This window comes from Pygocentrus nattereri, chromosome 4 (genome assembly GCF_015220715.1).
Source record: "Pygocentrus nattereri isolate fPygNat1 chromosome 4, fPygNat1.pri, whole genome shotgun sequence".
NCBI classification, from domain to species: domain Eukaryota; kingdom Metazoa; phylum Chordata; class Actinopteri; order Characiformes; family Serrasalmidae; genus Pygocentrus; species Pygocentrus nattereri.
This window is the reverse complement of record NC_051214.1, coordinates 8,128,450-8,153,416: the sequence shown is the minus strand read 5'-3', so window position 1 is coordinate 8,153,416 and position 24,967 is coordinate 8,128,450. Positions and strand designations below refer to the sequence as shown.

Below are 24,967 nucleotides of genomic sequence, written 5' to 3'. Positions count from 1 at the left end.
GTAGGTGTTATTCAATGGTTATGTATGTGTTATGAAATTTCTTTAACATGTCATTTGTTTGTAATTTCAGAAAAAGGCAATATACCCTCACTGGCCTTTATTAGGTACATTATTAGCTACTTTATTAGGCTTGTTAACACAAATAGCTGATCAGCCAATCACATGGCTGCAACTCAATGCATTTAGGCATGTAGAGGTGGTCAAGACAACGTGCTGAAGTGCAGACCGAGCATCAGAACGGGGAAGAAAGGGGATTTAAGGGACTTTGAACGTGGCGTGGTTGTTGGTGCCAGACGGGCTGGTCTGAGTATTTCAGAAACTGCTGATCTACTGGGATTTTCACGCACAACCATCTCCAGGGTTTACAGAGAACGGTCCGAAAAAGAGGAAATATCCAGTGAGCGGTCAGTTGTGTGGATGAAAATGCCTTGTTGATGTGAGAGGTCAGAGGAGAATGGGCAGGCTGGTTGGAGATGATAGAAAGGCAACAGGAACTCAAATAACCAACCAAAATATCTGAGGAACATTTCCAACACCTTGTTGAAAGAATTAAGGCAGTTCTGAAGGCAAAAGGGGGTCTAACCTTTTACTAGTAAGATGTACCTAAAAAAGTGGCCGGTGAGTGTATAATATAATGTATCAAGTATCAAGTTGTTATATATTTGCTCTAGCGCCCACCCTTAGTTATCAGTAATGCTGAGTCAGCCTATTACAGGAGAATGCTAAAAGCTGAGAGCCTGGAACTGTGAGCGGATGAAGCTTCATTTGACATAACAGGACATGAGCTGGATGGCTGTGACGGTCTGGTTAGAGAGAGCCAGGGAAACATCTCCTAAATGTGGAACAGATGTGGTGTAATTCTTAACAGCAGGACGGGGCCCTATCAGTCTGATTAAAGCAATGTGAGCAAAGCGTGGGCACATGTGACCCAAGCACTGCAGGTTAAATAATGATGGGACTTTAATTCTAACATGTCCGCATGTTTGCTCTGGCACAAAGTAAAGTGAATGTTTAAGGGGATACATATATGTTCTTGATATGGAGAAATAAGTTTCTTAAACTAACATGTTTTTCAAAACCATATAAATAATAATTTTAAAAATCCTAGTGATTGAGTTCAGGTGTTTGAGCCACACTCATTGCCAACCAATATATACAATCAAATTCTCAGCCATGCAATCTCCATAGACACACATTAGCAGTAGGATGGGTTGTACTGAAGAGCTCAATGACTAAACATTGAATTGTCTTTGGATGCCACTTTGCCAGAAATCAGTATATGAAATTTACTAGATCTGCCCCAAGTGCTGAAGCACAAGCAGCAAAAACTGCCTATCCTATGTTCTCACTCACTACAGAATTCCAAACTGCCCCTGGAAGCCACATCAGCAGGTGAACTGTGGGGAGGGAGCTTCACAAACATCAGCTGGAGTAGTGTAAAGCACAACATCACTGGACTCTGGAGCAGTGGAAACATGTTCTTTGGACTGACAAAGCATTTTTGGACTTTTCAGAAAGCATCTGGAGAATAATAGAAAAATTACATGAAATAATCATTGGCCATTTCACTTCCATGGCCACAGATGTATAAAACCAAGCCCCTAGGCCTGCAGACTGCTTCTACAAACATTAGTGAAAGAATAGGTCGCTCTCAGGAGCTCAGTGAATTCCAGTGTGGTACTGTGATCGGACGCCACCTGTGCAACAAGTCCAGCTGTGAAATTTCCTCACTACTAAATATTCCACAGTCAACTGTCAGTGGAATTATAACAAGGTGGAGGTGATTGGGAATGTCAGCAACTCAGCCATGAAGTGGTAGGCCATGTAAAATGACAGAGCGTGGTCAGCGGATGCTGAGCATAGTGCACAGACGTTGCCAACTTTCTGCAGAGTCAATCTCTACAGACCTCCAAACTTCATGTGGCCTTCAGATCAGCTCAAGAACAGCGTAGAGAGCTTCATGGAATGGGTTTCTGTGGCCAAGCAGCTTCATCCAAGCCTTACATCACCAAGCGCAATGCAAAGCGTCGAATGCAGTGGTGTAAAGCACCGTCACTGGACTCTAGAGCAGTGGAGACGTGTTTTCTGGAGTGACGAATCACGCTTCTTTGTCTGGCAATCCGATGGACGACTCTAGATTTGATGGTTGCCAGAAGAACAGTACTTGTCTGACTGCGTTGTGCCAAGTGTAAAGGTTAGTGGAGGGGGGTTTATGGTGTGGGGTTGTTTTCAGGAGTTGGGCTCGGCCCCTTAGTTCCAGTGAAAGGAACTCTTAATACTTCAGCACCAAGAGATTTTGGACAATTATCAAATCCCAACTTTGTGGGAACAGTTTGGGGACGGCCCCTTCTTGTTCTAACATGACTACACACCAGTGCACAAAGCAGGTCCATAAAGCCATGGATGAGCGAGTTTGGTGTGGAAGAACTTGACTGGCCTCCACAGAGTCCTGACCTCAACCTGACGGAACACCTGTAGGTTGAATTTGAGCAGAGACTGTGAGTCAGGCCTTCTCGTCCAACATCAGTTTGATCACTGACCTCACAAATGCGCTTCTGGAAGAACGGTCAAAAATTCCCATAAACACACTCCTAAACCTTGTGGAAAGCCTTCCCAGAAGCTGTTATAGCTGCAAAGGGTGGGCCGACGTCATACTAAGCACTATGGATAAAGAACGGTATGTCATTGCTACACAATTTAACTGTGCTGATCCACAATAAAGAGCCCTCTATAATGTATCCATTTGGATCATGGACCATTTTTACCACAGTAGTGATACCATCATGTTAGTGGGTGCACTATATAGTCAAAAATGTGGTATTTTCTATACAGTTTAGTACACATGAAACATGTTTTATAAAACACACAATATAAAATGTGCCATAACTTTTGCACAGTTTTACCCAATATGTTAAATTCAGCAAATAAAGAGTGGTCGTGTGTTAGAATGTGCAGAGTGTGTTCTCTGTTAAGGAAGTGTTCACTTATTTTCACTCAAACATCAACACAACGTTATTTACCCTGGGTTGCCAAACTTTTGGATACGACTGTACACTCACACACAGACAGATAGACTGTTATTTACTGCTTAGAGTCAGACATGCTCTCCCCTGCTGAGAAGAAGCTGCTCTACATCTCTGTCAGTCATAATATCCAGGAAGCCCCTGCAGGGGGCAAAAGATAGGAAATGAGAAATGTAAATGAATCCATGACAGAGCCCGATAATGCACAGTCTTTAAGAGTAAGCTATCCTTCTGCTATGACAAATGGGTGCACTCAAGCTCTGAATACGAGCTCTAAGTCATAGTTACTCATATTAATCCTTGATGAAGCTTCTGGAACAGTCCTATTTTGTTTTATTAAAGCAATTTTTCTGTGTGTCAGTTGAAAGACTCAAAAAACATCTCAGAGAATTACGCAAAAAAGTGAAAGAATGGAGATAGAACATTTTTGCATGACTGATGTTTTGTTATTGGAAAATGAGTTGACTTATTTAGGGGCATTCTGGCCTAAAACTAGCATTCGATGTGTTATTTGTCATTATTAAGATTAAGATTAATTGACCATTATTAGTCCCACAATCCGAATATTTCACCTCCGCAATCTAACCCATCCATGTAGTGAAACACCACATACACACTAGACTAAAGACACACACTAGAGGGAAATGAGGACACTTGCCTGGAGTGGTGGGCAGCCCTATCCGCAGCACCCGGGGAGCAGTTGGGGGTCAGGTGCCTTGCTCAAGGGCACCTCAGTTATGTGGTATTGCTAACTCAGGGAATTGAAGCTGTGACCTTCTGGTCGCAAGGCTGGTTCCCTAAGCTCCAGCTCATGACTGCCCCCAACTGTCATGTTATGTAACGTACTGTATTGCAACTGTAACTACAACTGTAGTGCAGCACTGCACCTTTCTGCCTAATTATGATGACAGAATTGACCACATGTATTCATTCATGTTTTTTCATCTATCAATATTCTCACACTACTCCCAAATACGCCTTCGGGGGAGTCCTGTCTATGGACGGAGATGACAATCTCCAGAAATCTGATTGTTGTACCACTCAGAACTCCCATTTGTCCATTTTTCAAGATAACAGTAAGTCTTACAGTGTCAGAAACCACATGAGGAAGCCTATCTGGGATTCCTTAACATCTCAACTCAAAACAAGTGGAGGCAAGACAATGTAGGATGCAGTTTGCACAGTACTAATTGGTGGCAATAAGTTTCCATTATATGTGAGCTACATTGGCCTCATAGCTCAAGAGAAGAAGCAAACTTCAAAAAAGAAGTCTTGACTGAATTTACAGTGAGGGAGAAAATCATGCAAATGTCGCACTATTGGTGGCAGCGAGCTGAAGCCTAATGCTAGTTTGAACCAACTGGCTCATGCAAAATAACTACACATAGAAAAGTATGACGATGATTCACACAGTGAGGCCCAACTCTGAGACTTTTTTTTATCTATTCCTGGAAATAACCAATAGAAAGTTTAAGAATGCTGATAAATAAAACGCAAGTTATGACACGTAAAACTTTATTATTATTTATGCTATTTCTAGGTCACTATTTAAAGTTGTTCCGCTTCATCTGAAGCTCTTGTTGAGGTGATTCTAAGGTGGGTTTGATCTACTCATCAGCGGCTTGTTCACAAACTTGTGGAACCAGTTTGAGAGCATGTTGTCACTAAAGAGGGAATAGCACACATTAAGAAATTCTGATGTGTTAATATTTCAGAGACTCCTCTTTTCACTGAAGTCGTTATGCTGAAGATATAAGGCGTAATGACAAACTACGAATGGGACAAGAAAATAATGTAAAATAGAAGCATTTTTGTTAGTGGTCTCCGACTTTGGACCCCACTGTATCTCCCTCTGTTTTTACCTTAAGGAAGTGGCTGCTGACGGAGTGTATGAGGCAGCTTTACATGGTGAAACTTGCGTGCAACTAGTCAGGAACATAATTCCAGTGCAACTTGACAATGAAAGCTTCGCCATGGTAATCCAGCCTAAGAGTTCTCATGCTAACACAGGGAAGAACTGGACATATGCTATTGTTTATGTACTCTGGCCTTTGGAGAGAACAATCAATATTCTCTTTCAGCGAGGGAGCAGATGATTGAAGTTCTCTTTCTCTGCTTTTAACACTATTTCACTCTCCTAAGAGTGAAATAAACACTGCATCGCTAAACATCTGCTGAAATCCAAGAAACTGGAAACTTGACCCATGAACCAACACCAGCTCCAAGGAGTCCGCATTGGGAATGCTCTTCTCCTTCTCTTCTCTCGCAGTAAAAGAAGAGTACACAGCTGACAGGAAATGCTTTATCAACCACAAGAGCCATCTGATTCTCCTCTATAAGCAATAAAGTGTTGAAATATTGGATCAATTCATAGTAATATCCCATGCTGTAGACTGTAATGATCATAACAAACAGTTAAGCTGCTTTTTAGCAGAACAATTCCTGTGGTGTCACTTAGTTAGGCCAAGGACTGCATTGCCAAAGCATTTTAATCAAAAGCACTAAATCGGCTTGATTCTAGTAGAACTGATGTCATTCCGCTCCAGTTTCATCACCGCTGGCTATGCTGTTAGCTTCAGGAAAAGAGCTGGAGAAACCCACAAACCCTCACTAACAGCACCCAAAGATCTTACGCAGAGATAATTGAAGGAACAGTTTGGCTAAAAATCAAATTTACACATTTTCCCCCTTACCTCGAATGTAGTCTATTAGCCAAGACATGTGTAGTGCCTGAAGGCTGCTTCTTTAGCTGTGCACTTGAGCTATGAGGCTGTGAAGCATGGAATGGAAACAATTCAGGCTTTCACGTGGCTGAAAGCACTTTTGAGCTCTGCGGCAGACTTCTGGCCATCTTTATGGTCAACATTATGTTAAACTAAGTCTGAATCCACATAAGAGAGCCTACTTTGAGATTACCTAACAAGTATAAGATGATTTAAGCACGCAGCTTGTACAAAGATATCCGATGTACACGCACTTCCTTCACTCATTAGCTATGTTAGCCTTGACGCTCCAGTGCAAAACTCAAGAAGCAAATTATAAACTTGATTCTCATCAACCCATTCGTTCCTAACCGTAACCACGTTCCACTAAACAGCTTGTCAGTACAAATTGTCAGATTTATCCTACTTTCATTTGAATTTTTTAAACTGTTACTCATTTATCTGTGGGAAAATTAGAGTAAAAACAACTAAAACAATGAAAACTATAGTGAAACAGTATATAGAACTTTTAAAATATGAAATAAATGCTGACGATTTTACTGAAATAACATTCACTAACAGCAAGAAAAGATCAGGGTATAAATTCATCTATGACCTAGACTTAGGCCCAATCCCATTTCTTATTTTTACCCCTACCCCTCATTGTTGAGTGTCACCTTGCCCATTGATGCTGAGTTACAAGGGGCTGGGTTCTGAAATCGTCCCCTACTAAATGGAACCTTCAAATAAAAAGAACATTGCTTCATTAAGAGGCTACTGTACTCTGGCTACTGCTCTGCCTGTCTGCCTGTTTTCTATTGTGGAAGTCAGGGGGTCCTAAACAAGTCAACTACAGTCTCAACTTCACACAAAATGGTAGTCTTACAGCTCCATAAACACCACAGCTCTGCTTCTTTGGTCACATACACATGTGCATGTGTGTTGGGGTGATGGGGTATTGAGTGTTGAATGACCTATTAGACCCTCACTCTGCTATTCATGCATTGTGTGTAGTTAATTGCTTTGTAGCGAGCATCAAAGTCTCTCTTTACCACAGCTAGAGGTGAATGTCTGTGAATGGTCCAGTTAACCAAATATGAGCCTTCAACTGCCTGCATTTTACAACCTGTTAGTGTATTTAAGAGCGCCCAGGAGATTTTTGGAGCACCTCAGCCTTACACCTGCTCCACACTGAGCGCTCTCACCTCCACCTCTCACCTTTCACACAGACGAGGAGCTGTCAGCATACACATGGAGGAGAGAGGGGAGAGAAAAGCAGTACAGGAGAAAGAAGGGACCAGCCAGTTACTGCTAATGAACTCCACCTGCTTGCTAGGTCTCCCTCATCACAGGAATCTACCTAACACCATTCTTCTTGAAGTGTTGCTAACACAATGTTATTGGCAGTGAGCGAAATATCTGTTGGTATTCAAGTGGTCCATTTTGACTGGCTAATCCAGTGTTGGCTGGCTGCCAACTCACTCACCACCGCGGAGCTGATGCTAGATTTAACGGCAGCAAAGGGTTTAACAATTCTTCCTCAGGAAATATTCTTGCTAGTTTGGTAGTTTGGCTCTTCCACACATTAACTGAGATCTCACACATCTTCTCTTTTCTCCAGTTTGAAAAATCAGTAATAATTCACTCTCTCTACCAAACTCTTCAGAAATGGGGCAGGTAATACTTACTTGCTAGTAAAAGGTTGGACCCCTGTTCCCTTCATACTTTCAACAAGGTGTTCCTCAGAGATTTTGGTTGGTTATTTGAGTTACTGTTGCCTTTCTATCATCTGGAACCAGTCTGCCCATTCTCCTCTGACCTCTCACATCAACAAGGCATTTTCATCCACACAACTGACCGCTCACTGGATATTTTCTCTTTTTCAGACCGTTCTCTGTAAACCCTAGAGATGGTTGTGTGTGAAAATCCCAGTAGATCAGCAGTTTCTGAAATACTCAGACCAGCCCGTCTGACACCAACAACCACGCCACGTTCAAAGTCACTTAAATCCCCTTTCTTCCCCGTTCTGATGCTCGGTCTGCACTTCAGCAAGTTGTCTTGACCACCTCTACATGCCTAAATGCATTGAGTTGTGGCCGTGTGATTGGCTGATTAGCTATTTGTGTTAACAAGCAATTGAACAGGTGATTGGCTGGTGAGTGTAGTGTAATGAGAAACACCTCTACTTCCTATAATGATCAACGAGTTCACTACAGCGCCACCCTGTGGCAAACAAGTCCTGCATTTCTAGTTAGGTAAAAATACCAAAGACAGAAGCTCGCCGATTTGTGGGTGAAGCAGCAAAACAATGACCTTTGCCTGGATTTGTATTTAAGCAACCGACAGCATAATGCCTTGGATTATATCATTTTGATTCTGAGACATTCAGGGGGTCTATAAGGCTCAATAGAGAGTCCTGGACACCCCAGGACCCCTGCATTTTGAACCTTGATCATTGGACAGCTCATCACACTTGGAGAAGAAGGCCACCTGCTAGTTCTGGTACAAAAGCTAGCAGTCACTAACATTGGATGGCATCATGTTGGATGATGGAGGGAGTAGGTCACAAAGCACCCATTGGTGGTCCTCAGCTTAATACTGAGGGGGGCCAGTGGTCTATAGTGGACTTTTGATGGCACTTCCCCTGACATTCCACTTAATCTAACACAATTCCCCCTGATTTCTGGTATAAAACAAGCTTACATTAGCCTAATCTGCTTATCTTTTATGTTTCCTAATACACCTTATGCCCTGCAGAGGTTGACACCCAAACGTATGAGCTAAACATTTTTCCAAAAAGAGATTTGCTTTCCTGTGGGACCTCCTGCTTTCTAGTAATAAAAAGGGGGGCCTTGAGGCAAAAAGGGTTGAGAAACCCTGAAATATTCAATACATTCAACAGTTGATTAGAAATGAGATAATACACTTACAAAGTTAAAGAAAAATGGGTAGAAAAAAGGACTTTTTGAAGTTCTCAGAATAATTGAAGATACAGAGAAACAGGACTTCTAACAACCACGCCAGACGTGGTAGACACCAAAACTGTCCCCATCACATAAACAGCACTTAATGCTTTCATCTTTGAGATGCTTTCATCTTTGAGATGCGTCAGATCTGAAAACATCCACAGGTGTTTCTGAACATCCTTCCACTGTGAGAAGACGACTCAGCGCTGTGGGTCTGAAAGGATGTGTAGCTGTTTAAGAAGCCCTCACTGAGAAAAGGAAACAGAACATTTACAAATCAATCAAGAAAGCTGCTGGTGCTCTCAGAACAACGGACTGCCCACCCCAGAGTCCAGACCCCATCACTGAGTCTGTTTGGAATTACTTGGATCAGAAGAAATGAGAAAAGGCAAGCAACGTCTAAGACTGAACTTTTGGAGGAGTGGACAAACATCGATGAAGATTTCTTCAAAGTCACCTGAAAAGAATGGAAGCCTAAGTCAAAAGTAGAGTATTTGGTTTAAAATACTAAAAAACACAAAAAAATACTAAATACTAAAAAATACTAAAAAACACAAAAAAAATTCTAAAAAAATGGCTAACTCAGCTGCACCTACTTAATTGTAGTGTTGAATGGAATCCAAGAATGAAAGGTGGTCTCCGAATTTTGCACAGGGCTGTGTTTCGTGATGTTTGTGGCTTTTTGACTCTTTGCCTTTTTCAAAACAGACTGAAATGACTTATGAGTATTGAATATTCCTCACACTCCCTTCATTCACACACTCCACTCAAACACTTGGCTCAAACATCCAAGAATTTATAACAGGTGCTCAAAAAAAAAAAAAAAAACCCTAGAAACTGTAAACACACTTCTCACACATTTCCTTCACACACACTCTCATGCCACTGAAACCCATTTCACAGCAAAAATAAATACACCACCCTCTCCCAGCCTGCCTGGATGACGTGGGCTCCAAACAGTGGGAAATCAGCACCTGCTCCAGTGTCTGAACATTCTGTAATGATGTCATCCAGAATAATAATCATTTTCCTGTTGGAACGCAAGTCTGTCTGCAAGTCTTCAGCTCACTTACAACATTTAGGGTGACAGTTTACAAGGATCTTTGTAAACGGGATTAATCCATGGATGAGTGACATGGAAAAAATATCATTTTCAGGATACATGATATGTATCAATACAACATTTTGACAAACAGACGCAAAGCAATAGTAAACACGTTAAAACTGCCATTGTAACCACAATGATTGTTATTCAAAACTGTACTGTACTGCATTATATCTGATTAAACAGGACGAATTATGCTCTCTTTTTAATGAAACGCGCAGTTGGTCGCTCATTAAAGTGACAATAACAAAATTCATCAACGTAGTGATAGAATATTCATTCATTCAGTCAATGACACTCAAAACCCAGGCTTATTATTGAGTTATTCATTTTAACCAATTATGCAGTTCATCCACTAAAAATGTACAGCACTTAATTTCCTTGATCGACTATTCAAATTTTCCACATAATATACTATACTATACTATATACTATACTAATGTAACAAGAGTAAAAATAAAGCAAAAAGTGTAAATAAACGAATACACTCAGTTGTGTTCATCATACATAATATACACATTTTTAGTGCACTATAAAGTATTTGGTAACTATCTGAAACTAAATCATTTAAAGCTACACTATGTAAGGTTTGGGGATTTGGAGACCTCTTTGGTGGAAATGTGTAATTGCACACATTCAGTAACATGGGTTGTGTTTCAGACCCCTTCCCTTCCCTGAGTGGATAAATCTGATGACTACAAGCACTTTCAAAGAGTGTTCAAACAGAATTCAGTCAAAATAGGTGAAGGACGTGTCTTCCCGAGGTGTGAGTGAATTATCTACTATTGTCAAAATACCTGTTAATTGCCCTGTAAGGCCTCTAATTATCATTCAAAAAGTCAAAGGCTTTGGGTCGTGAATTTTACAGACCACATCATACATCTTAACATATTAACGTCACACACACAGGCTCAAAAAGAAGGTCTGGCTTGATATTTAGGTCTCAAATACAAAATCAACATTATAGTCTTGATGATATTTAAAAAATAGCAGACAATTCACTCACATATTCAGAAGACACATGCTTCACCAGGTTTTGACTGAATATCACGCTCACAATCATCAAATTCATTCATGTGTGGAAGGGGTCTGAAGAACGCAAGCTGTGTGCAATTACACATTTCTACCAGAGAGGTCTCCAAATCCCCAAAACTTACAGAGTGCAGCTTTAATATGTAAAGATTAAAGGAATTCCTGCTAAATCCAACGCAAGACCCAACACCTCTGACTTTTTAGGGCTTCAGGCAGGATGACTTATAGCAGTGCATGCACACCAGGAATGCTACGTCTTTTAAATGTAAGTAAAAATATAGTAAAAAATGAGGGTTTGTGACCCCAAATATGGACCCATTTGGTTTAAGATAGGTGTTCATAACCTTTTTTTCTGTATGTACTGCAGTGTTTTTCAGAATAAAAAATAATTTCTTTTATCAAGACCACTGGTTCAATTATTCTATGCTAACTGAGGTAAGTGTGTCATTCCCAGATTAAAAAATTAAGAGATGACGGTGTACTGCATTAAAGATACAAGAGCAGAAATGAAGTTCGAAGCTCATTGAACTGACTACAACTTCAAGTTTTAGAGCCTCATTTACTTAAACACTTCTTTACATTATGTTTTTACCCATTTTGCTGGTCTTCCCTCCATGTCTGGGTCTGATTGAAATAATTGACCTGTCAAAAGTTGATTGAGTAATGCTGCATTTAAAGGGCATAATGAAAGGGCAGTTATGCTGACGTCTCATTTCTGAGAGTGCTGGGTGAAAGGTGAGTGCTGGGCTTCATCTGAACAGAGCTTTATGAATAAAAGAAGAGGGGGAAGAATGAAAAGTATGTGTTTGATCTCAGAGCCGCTCTCAAACACAATTCTGTTTTCCAGAGCAGCTGGAAACCAGTGTGAACCAGGCAAGGTGGATGAGATCATGGGACTGAAACACACCCTCCATTTACTACTCCAACCAGCCTGGGACTCAGTCCACAGAGGGTACAGTACCAGTCAAAAGAATGGACACACCTATACATAGAACGCTTTTCTTCATTTTGCCTTTTACCCACCCTCCTGGAATAACAGTGAAGACATCAGGACTTTAAAATAGCACATATGGAATTGACCAATTCATGCCTCGCCCACAAAAGTGGTCTTTCCTGCTTGAGCTCCTATTAGAGGTCTTGGCAGGGCTGGTTTAAGCCATTTTGTGGCCCAAGGCTAGGACAATTTGAGGCCCTCCTTCAGTGATGATTTTGGTCCCACTTTATATTGTGTCTGTAATAACTGTGTAGTTACACAGTAACAATGTATGCAACAACAATTTAATTACTGGTAATATACTGACTGTTACAGATGGATAACAGTAGTACAGCTTATGTAAAAACATGTGTATCAACTTCATTTTTACCCATGTAGTAACCCAGTGTATCTTCACAGTTGTAACTACATATTTCTCTAATGTAATAATACATGTGTAATAAGGTGAACTGCTGTGCTTTTTTCATAAGTACACCAATACAGCTAGCTAAATGTTGCATTATAAGCATTCTCACAATCAGGAAAGTCTTGTTATGAAAACAACATACAAATGTATTGACCCTTAGCCCAATTACATGTGTTATTACATAATAATTAATGAGGTTACAGCTATCAAGATATACTTGTGTAATTACAAGAGTTATAACATGACTACCAAGCTGTACTACTGTAATCTGTTACAGTGAATACATCACCAGTAGTTACACTGTTGTTGTTAATATGTACTAGTTAATACGTAACTACACAGTTATTAGAGACACACAAAGTGGGACCAATATTTTATTTATTCAATGTGTCAAAAATGTGTTTCCAGGGCAAAGTTCTTACCTGTTTTATCTCCTTGGTCGCCTCGGTCGCCCTTCTCTCCTTTGAGTCCTCTCTCTCCTCTCTGGCCTGAAAGAGACAAATTATTTAGAATTTTTTTTTATCTTAAAGCTGCATTTTCTAAGAATTGGGGGGATTTGGAGACCTCTCTGGTGAACATGTGTTATTGCAGGCAATGTCTGTGAGAAAGGTTTCTATATTTTGTCAGTTGTATAAATGTTATTAAATAGAAATCATTATTTTGAAACCTCAACTACTGGACTCAACATGATTCAAACAAGGCAGTATTTTTTTAATGAATAGCAAAAAAAAAATGAATTACTCTGAACGTCTTGAGGTCAAAAATCTTATAGTTCTCGTAACGGATTCAGGTCAGGAGCTTCAAGGCTTATTTTCTGTTAGGCCTTATGACAAATCAATAAAACAAATGTTGCTCAATGAATCTTTGGCAAAGACATGCATCAATGTCTGTGTTCCTGGGAAAGAATATCCTGGTCACAGTCCCAACCCTGAATTATAATATCCTTCTTGACCAGCACGATCGGCCAACAACATGCTGCAGATTTTATAAACAGATTTAACAAAAAAAAGGCAATACTCCATCTGCATTAGAACTGGGATGTGTAGCGATACTCCAGGGCTGACTGTGGTCACGGGATCTCGGCCACACTTGGGTGGCAAATGCAGGAAACCCAGATTAGAAATAAGCTCTACGCTTCTATCTGTGGTTTAAATGGCCATAAAAATGGGTTTGGTTGGTGGTTTTGATGGAATGAAGAATGAAAATAGTATCACCAAAGTACATTAGCCTGGTGTAGTATGAGATTCAATATAAACACTCTTACGAATAGAAGTGACAGAAAGGTTCCTTGGAATTGTGCTGAAGAAAAACACTTTTGGGTCCTTAGAGAACCTTTCACTCGAGTGGTTTCAGTTCAGAACAATCACTGAAAGGTTCTTCATGGAACGCAAAGTGATTCTTCTAAGGCATCACTCTAAAGAACCTTTTACTTTGAACCCATTTATTTTGAAAAGTGTAAAGCTGAACTTTCTCGTCCGCCTGGATCTAATAATACTGTCCCCCTTCCCACATGCATCCGTCTCGATCTTTAATTCGACTAGGCTGATTACACACCACCACACCAGAATAAGCATGGGCTGTTTGAGTTTCACACCCCAGGATCAAACCCACATACAGCTTCAAAAGTGCCCTTCAGTCCTGGAATACCAAGGCACTTATAATTAAAGTCTAGTCTACAAATTGAGGACTGCATGGGTGGGAGCTGAATAGTGAGTAGCCTTGCAAGGCAAACTTCTGTCTATTGTCAGAGAGACCAGTGCATTTTGTTGCTTACAGTGGCAGAGAACTACCTACCTTAGGCAGGAAAGGACCATGATTGACCAGCAAAACAACCAATCACAGACAGAAATAAACCGGTCATGTGGCAGCAAACACCCACTTCTCGCTTCTACATGCATGCAGATGTGGTGCTGTAAACTTCACACGTGATTTTCAATCCAGTTCCTGCATACTTCCCCAAAAGACTAGTCTTGGTATAATGAGCCAGGAACTGTTATTCCGATGGATAGTGAATAGAAGTTTGGATGTGTGGATGGCCAGTCAGAAAGCAACTGACAAAGAGGTGGGAACAACTTCACTGAGCTGCAAGGAATAAGTAGGTCTCAAGTCTCAATACAAGTATGTCTAAAGTTGAGTCCCGAGTCAATACTAGCCAGTCTCATGTCAAGTACCAAACTGACTCTCAAGTCAATACAAGCAGGTTACATCCATCCATTTTCTAAGCTGCTTCTCCGTCAGGGTCACGGGGGGTGCTGGAGCCTATCCCAGCAGTCATCGGGCAGAAGAGAGGCGCTGCAATTACCCACTTCCAAGTTCTGCAGTTTACGCTCCGTCAACATTACGGTATAAATTAAATATTTAGAAAATCGATTTTTGACATTTATGAATTGATTCAGAATCGTTCATGTCTGCATCACGATGCATCTAAGAATCGAGTTTTTCCCGCAACCCTAGTATGAATAGTAAGTTTTCACAGTTTTTCTTTTCCAAACCACTGTTAAAAGCACATATTGAGACTCTTTTGCCCAAAGTGAGTGCTGATGCATGGCAAATCCCATATAATATGTGAGGCATTGTTCCCAAGTTGGGACCTTTATCAGTTCTTCAATTTTGCACTTTTTTGCAAAGAAAGCAATAAGAAACCATCTTTTTATGTTGAGACACTGCAAACTTACAAAGAAAACACGATCATGTAAAAACTGAAATGCTAATTATCCCCAAACCTTTGATAAATAGTATATATCTGGCACTTTTTAAAATGTCCAGTTTGCTGGATATTCTATACTTGTGGAGTTTATTTCTTACCCCACTTTAATCCATCTGGTTGGAATACTCTGATACCACTGCAGGTCTTGATTTGCTGGATCAGGTGTCTTAGATTAGGGCTGGAACTCAGCTTGGCAGGGAAATACACTATGAACTGGGTGGTATGTCTACAGAATCTGCAATTCCTGGTTATATATAAAGAACATTTTTTGGGAACAATTACTTGTTATTTATCCCTCTGCATTCTATGTCTTGAAGTCATGGTTTGGTAAAACGCCAAATTTGAATGGTCAGTTCATAACAGTAATAGTAGCTTATATGTTTTTCAAACTTTTGTGCATTTACAACCCCAATCCCAATGAAGTTGGGACGTTGTGTAAAACATAAAGAAAAACAGAACATGATGACAATTGAATACACTACAAAGCAAATAGAAAAAAGACTGTCTGGATTGTTATCAGCGCAAAAGCCAGTATCTCTGGTGGTGTGGGGGTGTGTTAGTGCCCATGGCATGGGTAACTTTAATGCTGAAAGGTACATACAGGTTTTGGAGCAACATATGCTGCCATCCAAGCAACGTCTTTTTCAGGGACGTCCTGCTTATTTCAGCAAGACAATGCCAAGCCACATTCTGCACGTGTTACAACAGCGTGGCTTCGTAGTAAAAGAGTGCAGGTACTAGACTGGCCTGCCTGCAGTCCAGACCCGTCTCCCATTGAAAATGTGTGGCGCATTACGAAGCTCAAAATATGACAGCGGAGACCCCGGACTGCTGAGCAAATGAAGTTGTACATCAAGCAAGAATGGGAAAGAATTCCACCTACAAAGTTTCAACAATCAGTGTCCTCAGTTCCCAAAAGCTTACTGAGTGTTGTTAAAAGGAAAGGTGATGTAACACAGTGGTAAACACGCCCCTGTCCCAACGTCTTTGAAACGTGTTGCAGGCATCAAATTCAAAATGAGTGAATATTTGCAAAAAACAATAAAGTTGATCTGTTTGAACATTAAATATCTTGTCTTTGTAGTGTATTCAATTGAATACAGGTTGAAAAGGATTTGCAAATCATCGTATTCTGTTTTTATTTATGTTTTACACAACGTCCCAACTTCACTGGAATTGGGGTTGTAATAGTTAAAAATGGTTATAGTTAAAAAATCACAAAGTTTCAGACACCTTACAAAATGTCTGTTAGAGATTATGTACCACAGTTTTGACATGATTTGAGACAAGTGTGATAATGGACAGCCTTTAACTTCCACTGCTTGTAAGCTACATTCGCCTCACAGCTCCAGTGCAGAACTAAAGATATGAAATGTGTATGATTGCCCACATTTGGGGAAAGAGGAAAATTGTGCAATCTGTCAAATGCAACAGTACATTTGAGCAGTCAGATTCTGTTTCCTGTTCCAGCATGAATCAGAGGACATGGACAGATTTAGCCAGGTCAGGCTGCACGCTCATAATGTCCCGAAACAGAGTAGAAACCTTTGCTTGTAAAACTAAAGAGCAAAGCCATTTAACTTGTTGAAAGAAACCTTCAAACAAACCTAGTTTTCCACTGAGGATTCCAGGCTGTTATATTAACTAGCCTTGGCCCATTTGGTCTAGATTTACATTTACACTTAATGCACTCTTAACTTGATTGCTGTGAAAGTTCCAGAATGGCTGATTCTAATAAAGTCAGCCACAAAGCTCTGGAAAATGAGAGTGTTGGGCAATCAGACTGAGTGCTAAAATGTAATTCCTGACTTTGTTATGGTTTATGCAGAGGGGAAAAAACAGATTGTATTACAAGAGTTGGTTTTAGGGGCTGTATGTGGTTGTAGATTACAGAATACGTCTCTTAGTCCATGAAGAAAGAGGAAGGGATAAAGAGAGGATGAATGACTTTAACACAGCCAGTCCAGCCAAAATGAACTGAGCTTAATATTACAGCTAAATCCAATTATTCAATTCAATTCAAGTTTATTTATATAGCGCTTTTTACAACAAGGTTGTCACAAAGCAGCTTTACAGAAAAACAGGTCCACGCCTCTTACCCAGTGTTACTGTATATAGTATCATATAGTATAGTATGTCATATAGTACTCCACTCCTATCAAAAGTATAACTCGCCAGTACAACTAACAACAGCTGCAGACAATGCTGTTCAACCAATGGCTGTGTTTTCAGCCAATCCGATTAAGGCTGAGGTGTTCCTGTGCTCACTCTACTCAACAATCTGATTGAAAATCTCGATTTACAAACACACAACAAGTAGTCTGATCCAAAATTACATGCATGTGTGGAGTACCACTTAGTGTAGACATTACCATGACAATGAGCATCATGCGAGTCCAATCAGACTGAAATGAGCAGCAGTGAGCAGTGCTTGAGTTTTAAAATGATGTCAGACTCAGGAAAACGTCCTTCCCATGCACTTATTAAAGAAGGCAGAGAGGAAGACGTTGTGTTCTCAGACACATAAGCTGGACACCTGTCCCACCGCCGTCTTTTAAAGATCAGAGCATAAGCTTCGTCTACTCTACTCTGAAGACCAGTTTTTGCTCCGCTATGTTGAACATTCTAAACTTTAGCTATGATGTGACGCACATGAACAGAACGTACTAAAACTTTCCGATTGGGAATGTAATCAGATATAGTTGTTTACATGGCTATCATTCTTCTTTTTAAAGGGTATTCACGGGATTACCCACCTCACTCAATCGCATGGATATTATATTCCAAATGGCTAGTCTATTCGAATTGAGGTGTTTACATAAGCATACTGTATTCTATTTCAATTGAGCTATTAGATGGATTATTAATGAATTATCAGGCTGCATGTAAGTGTGGCTACTGTCAGCCTGAAGAGCTGTCCAGTCCATTAGTTTAGGTCAACTGCATCTTCATAATGAAGCCTTAGTTTGAGAACTATTGGTCTGTCCATGCTCTGCCCCCAGATGTACTTTGTCATTATGACTGTCACGAATTTGGGAAAAAATGTTGAAGACATGTTGAAGACAAAATTTTCATTTAACCTAATGAGAAATGCACATATACTAAAAATTATGAGCTTGGAAATAATTATTTATACACATATTTTTAGGTATTGTATCTACATATCTAATCTGTACATTCACTCAAGCACTGGATTTGTATACTTTGTCCACCACCTGTGTGTGTGTGTGTGTGTGTGTGTGTGCACTCTTACCTTTGGGTCCTTGTGGTCCAATATCTCCTTTTTCTCCATTTTGGCCATCAAGACCACCGGGACCAGTAAGCCCTCGAGGACCCTGGATGCCTTTTTCCCCTGGTAAACCTGACAAGACACACACACACACACACACACACACACACACACACACACACACACACACACACACTCTCTCAGGATTTGATAAGCTGTAACAGAATTCGTGGCTCCCATTTACACAAATGAAAACATCCATTCGTATCAGGTCTGTGGGGAGCACAGCATGTCCTCCAGACGGTGTGTGTGTGTGTTCTTTTGTTATGTGATAAGGAAAAAGTCCAGCAGTCCAGCAGGATATCCAGTACCTCCCTTTCTAGAAAGTAGAGACCATCTATCATCACAGACTGCCAGGACTCGTGAGGCATAGGGCATGTGTATGTGTGTGTTAGTTCTACCAACTGGTCATTAACAATTTTCCATAATTTGTTTCCATTTGGGTCAGTTCTTGTTTTTGAATGCGCAGTGGAAAAACAGCCTTACTTTGTGTGGAGTCTAGGCCTTTGCAGTAGGCCAGGAGTCAGCAACATGCAACTCATGTGGCTCTTTTACTGCCCTGTTGTGGCTCCATGGCAGAATTAGATTTGTAGGTAAACAAAATAATCCTCACCCACACACATAAACACACATTGTCTAAGCCCCTTGTCCTTCTGGGTTGCGGGGGAAGCTCGAGCCTATTCCAGGAGTCATTGGGTGGAAGGCAGGATACACCCTGGACAGGTCACCAGTCCATCGCAGGGCATAAAATAATCCTCTTTGCAGTAAAATAAAGTTTGTTGATAGTCCTAACACATGGTGGCGTTAATGCATAACTGTGAATTCACTGACTTTTAACCTTAAAGGTTGGCGCACAGACTGCTAGTCACCATAGCAACACACATAATAATCTGGCCTAGCTAGTAGCTAACAAAAAGACAAAGACAAATATTCATGAAGAGCATCAGTAATGTGGTGATAAATGGACTTCTTCGCATTTATAAGCACTTAGCTGGTTTCCTGACACGTTTAATCTGCAACGAAAAACTGTAAAATCACAAGAAAATCTGCAAGCTGATGTTCTTACTTGCCAGCTGCAAATTCAAATTCAAAGAAGAAGCTGGTGATTGAGAAGCTGACTTCAACCACTGAGAGACATTTTACAAGAAACCATTCTACTTTTGTGGAAAGGTTTCCTGCCAGAGACGCGAGAAAAGCAGCTGTAATAGAGCTAAAGCTTAAAACAGAGCAAAATAAGAATGTTTTCATTTTTATTATATTTTTAGCCCATACTAGTACATCAGCACATACTGAGACATATTTACAGCCAAGATGGTAAACCAGACATAAACTATTGTGGCTTCCAAGGTGGTTTCATTTTTGTTGAAAGGACAAAACGCCTCTTCTTAACATTTGGGTTGCCGACCCCTGTGGTAGGCAGTGATGCATTGGCTAATAACCAATGAACCCCGTCTTTTCAACTTCCACACTTAGGAAACCTCAGAACCTTCCCCTGAGAAGGAGTATCAGTGCTGCTGTCCTAAACACAAGTAGAAAGTGAACCCATGCACTGAAGGGAGTCTCAGCTATGGTGGTAAAATATGTGGACAGAGGGCTGTGGAGCACACTCCATCAAATGAAGCAGACCGAAACAAATTTAGTTGGGAATATTTGTAGCAGTGTGTTTGGTGTTATACCTCTTAAGCCTGTCAGGCCAGGCAGCCCAGAAGGCCCTAAAGGCCCCACATCGCCCTTCTCACCTTTTGGTCCTGGTGGGCCTGAAAGTAGAAATAAAACAGTCAACTTAAATGCAGCAAAAACAACAAACCAAACAATGAAGCTAATTTCATGATTTTAATCTTAGAGGAATTTTTAGCTGCAATAACAAAAGTACTGCATAAAAGTGAGAGACCACCCAGCGTCTGTTTAATTTTCAGTCAAAGCAGCCATTAATCACAATTATTAATTAATTATTCATTTACAGCATTTGGCAGACACTCTTATCCAGAGTGACTTACAATTTGATCAGTTTACACAGGTAGGCAAAGGCAGTATTAGGAGTCTTGCCCAAGGACTCTTATTGGTATGGTGTAGGGTGCATGCCCAGGGGAAATTGAACCCCACTCTACAACGTACTCACTTGTGTGAATGGCAACGCTACTCACTACACTATACCAACCAATTTTCCTTTTTCAGTGTTTTATGAAAAAAAAAGACAACAGCTCTTTAATAGGAAATGAAACAAATTTTCAACAAGTAAATTTTACCTTTATATTTTCACAAGACTTGTTTTCAGTTTTTGAAAGAAACCTGCACAGGTATTTTTACACACTTTCAGTTCTGTAATCCCAAACACAGTCAGTGATGGTAAGGTCTGGCCTCTGGTCTGTGCCTCTAATTAATGTTCTGAGACTCAGAGATCCCGAGCGATCGTGTAATGAGAATACACATCTGGGGACAACCTGCTAAACTTTTGGAGCTGGATGTGGCGTGAAATCCACCGCAAACAGGGTTTCACCCATTCTAAATCTCTCCTGCAAATTCCTCTAGTACATTTATCTCAGACGCAATTGGATCGCTTGTCTTTTCTCAAGTCCAATTATATCTTCTTAAGCTAAAGTATAACCAGGTTTAACAACTGTTGAAATGTTTTTCTCTAGCAAGACGATTTATCTCACGTAATGTGTTCAAGGCACAAATATAAGCATCTACATGCTTACCTGAAGTTTCTGGAGGACTTTTCAGTCATGCTAACATGTTCCATCAGTGGGCTATAGGATAATCTTGTTTATCTAGAGGTTTAGAAACCTCTACTCAGTTTCTTCTGCTTTTTCCCTGTTGTGAGATCACATTTTGCCCAACGAGACTATATGAACACCAGCTGTTTATTTGCTTGATTTGCAAATTTTCTTGTCTTCTTTTCTCTACAAGGACTTCTTGACAGCGACACATCCTTTCAGACCCATAGTTCTGAGTTGTCTTCTCACAGTGGAAGTTGGACAGAACCCCCTGTAGATCTGAAGCAAGAGTGGAGCTTGATTTTCTCCTCTCTCTAAAAGCTTTAGGTATGGTTTATCTGACACTTTTGGTGGTCTGCCATGTCTTCCGGGTGGTTGCTAGGAGTCCTTTTAGAACTGTAGTTTTGGAAACTCATGATTTTTTAAATTTATTTTCCTTTGACTTTCCTTTTTCTTATGTTTCTTATGTTTCTTAAGTAGAAAATCTTATATCTAACGTCTTCAGAAAAGTCTCCTCAACAATGAAATAACTTGTATGTTTTGACAAACAATTAAACAAATGATGGGAGGTCTCTGATTTTGCACAGTACTTCACATTTATATACTGCAAAAAATGGTATCTTGTCAAGTGAAATGATCTTAAGTCTAGTCGATACATCTAACATTTCCCATTTTAGATGGTTGTGCACTTATAATAAGATTATCCAGCTTATTTCCAGAAATGTTTTATTGTCTTTGGTCATTTTATTAAGTAAAATCACCTCACTAGCAGATCATTTGCTGGTATCAATTTTACTTAAAACTTGATAAAATTACTTAAAACAAGTAAAAGTGTCTAGAAATAAGTTAAATAATCTTAAAGTAAGCTTACAACAATCTCAACGTGAGATATGTTAGTTTTTTTGCTTAGCATTACGATAATTTTGCTTGACAAGATGCCATTTTTTTGCAGTCTATTGATATTTTCTCACTTTTAGTGCACTGAAACAGGTAGAGAAGTCTGTTGAAAGTGCAGCGTCTAAACGTTCTATCAATACCTGTAACGAGGAGCGAGGAGGCGGACGCACACGCTGAGATAAGCGAGATTTATTACGGGCAAATCCAGGGTCGTAGTCAGAACATTCCAGGGTCAGTGAGCCGACACGTACAGACTTAGAGTAAGACATCACCAGAATCAACACAAACGAAGACCAGGTACAAAGACACGATACAAAGGTACAAAGACTGGCAAACGGAAGGGGCAAACACAGAGCTTAAATACACGGAACAATGAGGGACAGGTGATAACAATCAGGGGCGGAGTTACAAAACCAAAACATGAGCACATGGACAGGACTGGGAGGAGCCAACCGTGACAATACCACTTTTGTATTTGTCAGTAGAAGAGATATATAAGAGATATATCATATGAATTTAATGAAAAGTTACAGACTTTTTGTGGAAAAAAGTTGGAAATACAGGAAAGAATCAACAGAATGTAAATCTAATTTAGTTGTACACCTGTAACTAAATGTATCTAGGTAGGTAAAATATAAATATGTAAATAATGTTGCAATTATATTTGAACAATTATGTCACATAAATCAAATCTATGGCAAAATGACCGAAATAGTTCACCCAAAATATGATCTATGTGAACCCACTCGTGTAAAGCTATCTTGCCTCTACCAGGCATCTTTTATTATTAAAAACATGAGCGTTTTATTATGAATTATTATTTTGAAAATCAGCCTCTTTATTTCACTTCACTTTCATCTTAGCTTCAATACTCAAACTGGTAAAGCTGTGCATATATAACTCTGTGCCTAAACACACAAATGAACTTGTAACTAAAAACACTGCCTTATGAAATTGGGTTGGCTGAAGTTGAAATCTGTCAAAATTCCCCTGATTCATAACAAAGCTTTCCCTTAAGCTACAGCTGCACCACAGAGGTTTACAGAAACCTCAGATCAATGGAAAACTCTCAAAGCCCATCACTACAGTAAAGTCACAAACTTTGTCTTTCAGCAATAACAAAACTAGACCTCACAGCTATGTTTGGATCGCGAATCATGCCATGCAAGCCACCTCTTGCATGCCAAGGTATGACTTCGTAGCTGGCCAACGTGATGTTTGTCTTGGCTTTAAGTGGCCAGTTCTGCTCTTTTTGTTGCAGTGTACTCACAACAATGGAGAACACATTTGTTCAGAGGCTCAAGCACATGAGACACGAGAAAGTTTCATATTCTTCATTGTGTTTCTCCTCTGTCATCCGCTTTTAAGCTTCTCTGGGCAGCAAGAAATGCCCAGCCCAGTGCTAACATAAACACAAGGGAGGGGGTATTGCAGGACAGCAAAACATTCAAGGACCACTGGTTAACTGCAATACCTACCCTCCCTGGACCCAAATTACACAAAGAAAAACAGGACACCATGCAACTACACTGAAAACAACATTAGCAGCAGCAACAACAACAAGAACTACTACAACAGTCCAGGGACTGAGGTGTCCCCCAAGAGCCACTTTGCATGGCCAATCTCTTCTAAGCTCCTCATGGCAACGTGGCCTGTGGTGGAGGCCACAATAATAAAGCTGCCTCCAATATTATGAGTGAAGCTAATGATTATGAGTGAAGTATTAAGTATTAATTATTACTGAAGCACTGCAACATACAAAGTAAAGCACATTACAAGTGTAAAATAACAGATTTTAAATGAGAATTTAAATGAATTTTAAATGGGAAGTCAATGTGCTCCATTGTTTGCTTGGTGCTAATTTAACACTGCATATCCAATAGAATTCTGGCAGAACTTAGCATTACTGTAAGTATCTTTGTCACAATAAAACAAGTTATGACAATTCATAATGCAGGGTAAACATGATTATAGAGTGTGATTCATTGAAAAATGCTTAAAGCCTTGTTTATAATGCTTTATGAATACATTATGAAGTGTTATGAATGTATTTATAGATGCTCAAAGTCACTGCGTTCATAGAAATGTTACAAAACATTTCAAACATACCTGGTAAAACTATGTTTAAAGTAAAAATACATCATTTTTCTGCAACTTTTAGTGCAAAACCTACAGGAATCCCATAGGGGGGCTAGAAGAAGTTAGTGTTATTGCATAAGTGTTTTTTTTCTAACCATTGTTTATGGTCTGAACTGAAGGTTCTAATAGTTAAAGTTCACATGTATCTTATGCCTATAGTTAAGACTCCTAACATCCACTGTGTGACTTACTGCTACTATCAATAACATGAGATTAAAAAAAGCCCCATGCAAACCGTGAATAACTAATGTTAGCTAGTTAGCTAACCTCTTTTTGGCTATGTATGTCACGCCTCGGACAGATTCCAGAGTGGTAACGGACTACATTTCCCAGAATACTTTGGGGAAATCATGTGACCTCTCAGCTTCCTCTGGATTCAGACTCTCAGACTGACTACACTACCCAGAATACTACAGGGGATCACGTGACTTCTGACACTAGGTTGCAAACCTATCAGTGTTCACAATCCCCTGATCCCCTTGTGATAGACAGTGTTTAAGCCTGGGCTTTTAGAAGTAGTCAGTGCGAGGCATTGTTTCTTTGTGGACTGAGCATTGATTCTGATTGTTACTGCTGTTTATCCGATCTTTGCCTGTTTCTCTCTTTCCGTTTTTGCTTGCCCCGTTTGTACTGTCGCCTCAGACCTTTTGACCTGTGTTTTGGAACCTCTGCCTGTCTTTTGACCATGTCTTCTGCCTAGCCCTTTTGTTTTGTCTGCTAATGCTTATGATCACTATAGTGATCTACTTCCCCTCCTGGTTTTGACCCATGCCTGTTATTTGACTACGCTGAAGCCTTACGACAATAATGTGTCAGTGGGCTGGGGTAGTGGAATGAGTGAATGGCACTTTATAGTGCCCACCACTTCTGTAAACAAAACAACACTTATGCACATATACAACATACGCATGTACAGCACATATACACCAAAAAGCCAGGTTCAAATCCTCAACCTGTCATGAACATCTGATGAACACACTTGTTCTCAGA

The 24,967-nt window shown here is 40.1% G+C and overlaps 1 protein-coding gene across 2 annotated transcripts in view; it reads right to left on the bottom strand.

Annotated features, from left to right (window-relative positions):
* Positions 1–24,967, bottom strand: part of scara5 (scavenger receptor class A, member 5 (putative)) — a 104,059-nt gene that overhangs the window by 17,301 nt on the left and 61,791 nt on the right. For both annotated transcript variants that reach the window (XM_037537726.1, XM_037537727.1), the window contains exons 6-8: positions 19,901–19,981; positions 18,189–18,296; positions 12,651–12,716 (exon numbers count right to left, since the gene is read on the bottom strand). In XM_037537726.1, coding sequence (XP_037393623.1) covers positions 12,651–12,716; positions 18,189–18,296; positions 19,901–19,981 — 255 coding nt within the window. The remainder of the gene's footprint in view (positions 1–12,650; positions 12,717–18,188; positions 18,297–19,900; positions 19,982–24,967) is intronic.